This window comes from Arachis hypogaea, chromosome 5 (assembly GCF_003086295.3).
Source record: "Arachis hypogaea cultivar Tifrunner chromosome 5, arahy.Tifrunner.gnm2.J5K5, whole genome shotgun sequence".
NCBI lineage: Eukaryota > Viridiplantae > Streptophyta > Magnoliopsida > Fabales > Fabaceae > Arachis > Arachis hypogaea.
The window spans coordinates 88394029-88398511 of NC_092040.1; the positions used below are offsets into that span (position 1 = coordinate 88394029).

Below are 4483 nucleotides of genomic sequence, written 5' to 3' on the forward strand. Positions count from 1 at the left end.
AGTGTGAAGACGTACAGTATCCGCCGAGGGGTCCAGTACAAGGTCGTTGAGTCTGACTACCGCAGGTATGTGGAAAAGTGTTCTGAGTTTGGGAATGGGTGCACATGGCTAATTCGGTTGAGTCTCCGACAGCGGAAGGGTATCTGGGAAGTGAAGCGATACAACGGACCGCATACATGTCTTGCCAGCTCCATCTCCAGCGACCATAGGAGTCTGGACTACCATGTCATATCCACCTTCGTTATGCCGATGGTTAGGGCTGATGCAGGTGTGAACATCAAGGTGCTCCAAAATGCCACGGCCGCACACTTTGGGTTCAGGCCTACGTACAGAAGGGTATAGATGGCGAAGCAGAAGGCCGTTGCCGTGATATATGGGGACTGGGACGAGTCGTACAATGAGCTCCCTAGGTGGGTTTTAGGAGTGCAGCTGACGATGCCTGGCACTGTAGCCGTCCTCAGGACTTGCCCTGTTCGAGTTGGGGGACAGGTTGACGATTCTCAGGTTTATTTTCATAGGCTGTTCTGGACTTTCCCCCCTTGTATCCAGGCATTCCGTCATTGCAAGCCTTTGGTGAGTATTGATGGCACCCATTTATATGGGAAGTATGGGGGAACACTGCTAGTCGCCATTGCACAAGACGGAAACGCGAACATCCTCCCCGTGGCATTTGCACTAGTTGAGGGTGAGAATGCTGAGTCATGGTCTTTCTTTCTTTCCCACCTCCGTGAGCACGTGACACCTCAGCCGGGTCTGTTAGTTATTTCAGATAGGCATAACGGCATAAAGGCAGCCCTCGAGGCTCCGGATGGGGGATGGCTACCGCCTGCTGCGTACCGGGCGTTCTGCATTCGACACGTTGCAGCGAATTTTGCCTTGACGTTCAAGGGAAAAGATGCCCGGAGGCTTCTTGTTAACGCCGCATATGCCAAGACCGAGGTGGAGTTCGACTACTGGTTTGACATTCTGCGCTCTGAGAATCCGGCAATGTGTGACTGGGCGAACCGAATCGAGTATTCGTTGTGGACACAGCACTGTGATGAGGGTCGGAGATTCGGGCACATGACGACCAATATTTCGGAGTGTGTCAACTCAATCCTGAAGGGGGTTAGAAACCTACCTGTTTGCTCCCTGGTGAAGGCCACATACGGAAGGCTTGCTGAGCTATTTGTCCGTAAGGGGAGGGAGGCCGAGGCTCAGATGGGTACTGGACAACAATTCAGTCAATACCTAGTAAAGTGTATCGAGGCCAACCTGAGAACAGCCAGGCATTTCACGGTGACTGTTTACGACAGGGATAACTCGGAGTACACCGTTGCTGAGACGACTCCGACAGGCTCATTCTCTCTTGGTACGTACAGGGTCTCATTAGGGTCCAAGACTTGTGATTGTGGATACTTCCAAGCACTTCATTTTCCCTGTCCGCATGCACTGGCATGCTGTGCTTATTCACGGCTTACATGGCAGCCTTACGTCCACGAGGTATATCGGCTTAGCTCCGTTTTCGGTGTCTATCAGATGGGATTTGCCCCTCCCATTCCGGAGGGTTTCTGGCCACCTTATGCCGGGCCTACAGTTATACCGGATCCGAGTATGAGGCGTGCGAGGGAGGGTCGTCCTAGATCCACAAGAATTCGAACCAACATGGATGAAGCAGATCCGAACCGGCCAAAGAGATGTGGCCTCTGCAGGCAGCCAGGTCACACCAGGCGTAGTTGTCCACAAGCCGCAGGCCCAAGCGGGACTGCTAGAAATCAGTAGGCGATTTGCTATGTATGTGTTTCTTTCTTATTGTAGTAGCACTTGTCCTGTATTTGTTTATAACTTTTAATGTATTACAACTTGTATGGAACAACTTTGTTTCGTTTGTGTAATGAAACTTGTTAATTGTACCAAATATTTGTGTTTAAAGCTTTTTACATCATTGAAATTTATAACTAGAACAAACAACATTATAAAGCGGTAAAAGGATAACGAATAACATAACATGAAACTATAAATCGTAACAGAAAAGTAGAATACATCGACGTAAATGAGACTACATAACATAAATTCAAGTAACATAATAAGAAAGTACATACCATAACAACGATAACAAACCAACAAAGTACAGAATATAAAAATGACAACAAATACCATTAACAAAAACCATCAACAATAAACCATTAACAAAAACCATTAACAAAAACCATTAACAAAAACCATTAACAATAAACCGCTAAAACAAAACCATTCACAAAAACCATTAACAAAAACCATCAACAATAAACCATTAACAAATACCATTAACAAAAACCATCAACAATAAACCGCTAAAACAAAGTCATTAACAAAAAACATCAACAAAAACCACTACCCTACACTAATTTCCTAAACCACTATCCAAAAACCATTTACAATAAACCGCTAAAACAAAACCATTAACAAAAACCATTAACAAAAACCATCAACAAAAACCACTAGCCTACACTACTTTCCTAAACCACTATCCTAAACCACTAACAATAACATAAACCATTCTAAAAAACCATTAACAAATACCATTATCATAAACCGCTTTCATAAACCACTAACCTCGTCGTTGATAACACCGGCGATATGAGCTACTCCATCCAAACGATAAAGCCTTCCCGGATCGTCCCCCATCGACAGAAACAGCCGCTCTGGTCAAGCTCGTACTGAACGTTGGTCTTTTTCTCTGGGATTTGGTGGGGTTGGAGAATGAGAAAGTGATTCGAATGAACTTGGCTCGAACTCCTTTTATAGCCGATTCCCTTGTAATTCGAATCAACTTGATTCGAATTACTATGCAAGTCCGTTTTCAACTAATTCGAATCCAATTGATTCGAACTCCTCTAACATGCGCTTCTCCTAGTAATTCGAATTAACTTCATTCGAATTATATAGGTCTAATTCGAAACAAGTTGTTTCGAACTTCATTGAATTCTGGCGTTCCTAGTAATTCGAATCATATCAATTCGAATTACATGCAAACATAATTCGAATCATATTGATTCGAATTATATAGTAATTCGTCCTGGTTGATTCATGTATTGATTTTTCATTTGGCTGATTTAGGTAATTTTGAGGTCTCCTTGGCTCATTTCAGTTTTTTACCCTTATATATAGATTGAAAAATAATGGCGTCATACTTATAACTATGGTTCTAATTATTAGCTTATCTTGTACTATCACCCTCTTTTTCAACTAATAATGTAAAGCATTGAATACATGCAGCATGAACAATAATATACATACAAAATGTGAATATTGATCCCTTTTTCTTCGAAAAAATAGATTTTTTCAATTTTTTTAATTGTGGACATAAATTAAAAATTTTAATTCTTAATTTTTTATATATATTTCTTTTTAATTCTATCTATAAAATATGTATAAAAATTTATATTTTATCCTCTTAAATAAAAAATTAAAAAAATCAATCTCATCCTATTAAGAGCAATGCTAGGGGCCAGCAATTTTTGTGATTGTTAGCCATCAACTAGCCATCAATGATGATTTGATGGTGTGAGATTGGTATGAGATTTCATCCAATGGCTCACTTTCCCCTGCTGGTTACATGCTGGCCAAAATTCAATAAAACTGCTGGCCCTAGACTTTTCCTATATTAAATTATCTAATAATTTTTAGGGCAATTTACCAATTTAAAATGATTGGTTGAATCCTTTACCAGATTACAACATTTGGAAATTGCATACCAATTTGTCTTGTTTAAGTTTATATAGAAACCGTAGGAGCCAACCACGGATTCCAAATGTACATAAACCGTGGGAGGTAGCAAGGTTTTATGAGTTGGAAATGCACAATGTAAACCGTGGTAGGCAGCCACGGTTTACACTTTATCAATGAAAAGCAGAAACCGCTGGAGGTAGCCACGGTTTATGAAGAAGAAAAAGCATAAAACCTGGCTGGCAACCACGGTTTATGAAGGCCATTCAATGAGCATAAAACCCTGTAACCTAGCACGGTTTATGTATAATGAAAATCTATATATATTCGAGTGAGAATGTAGTTGCTGAGGAGATCATTATCACAATGTCAAGTGAGGAAGAGTGTGTTCTTGTCTTAGTGCATTGCTCTGCAAAAATTAAAAAAAGCAAAAAATATGGTGTGAAGTTCACTGATAGAGAACCGTTGAGTGTATTTGTTAGTTCGTCAAACAGTTTGTCAGATTTGAAGAGCACCATCTTGCAGAAGCTTGGGGTTTTTGGGAGCAAGGTTGTGAAGAAGATCTTCTACAAGATTCCGATCGCTGTAGTTTCCAGCGGTGTGATGTATGATACATTCGTGTTAGGGGCTGACGAAGATATTAGGGTTCTATTTCATTGCGTGAGGAGTTTTCCTGAGGTCAGAATACACGAGTTGTATGCGAAGTTGGAGGTAACTCTGGATAGTTCTGGGGCATCGGCTCCTGTTCATAGCTCGACTGCCGCAGGCGGTGCGTCTTGCTCGGCGCCAGCAAACC

At 41.6% G+C, this 4483-nt stretch overlaps 1 protein-coding gene across 1 annotated transcript; it reads left to right on the forward strand.

The window, feature by feature from the left end:
* Positions 1-342: 342 nt before the first annotated feature.
* LOC112803671 (uncharacterized) lies at positions 343-1761 on the forward strand. The gene has a single exon (XM_025847151.1). It carries the CDS (start codon positions 343-345, stop codon positions 1759-1761), a length of 1419 nt encoding a protein of 472 aa, XP_025702936.1.
* The last annotated feature ends 2722 nt before the right edge of the window (positions 1762-4483 follow it).

Coding starts and splice junctions, on each gene's coding strand:
- LOC112803671 (XM_025847151.1), top strand. CDS start 343: ATGGCGAAGCAGAAGGCCGTTGCCGTGATATATGGGGACTGGGACGAG.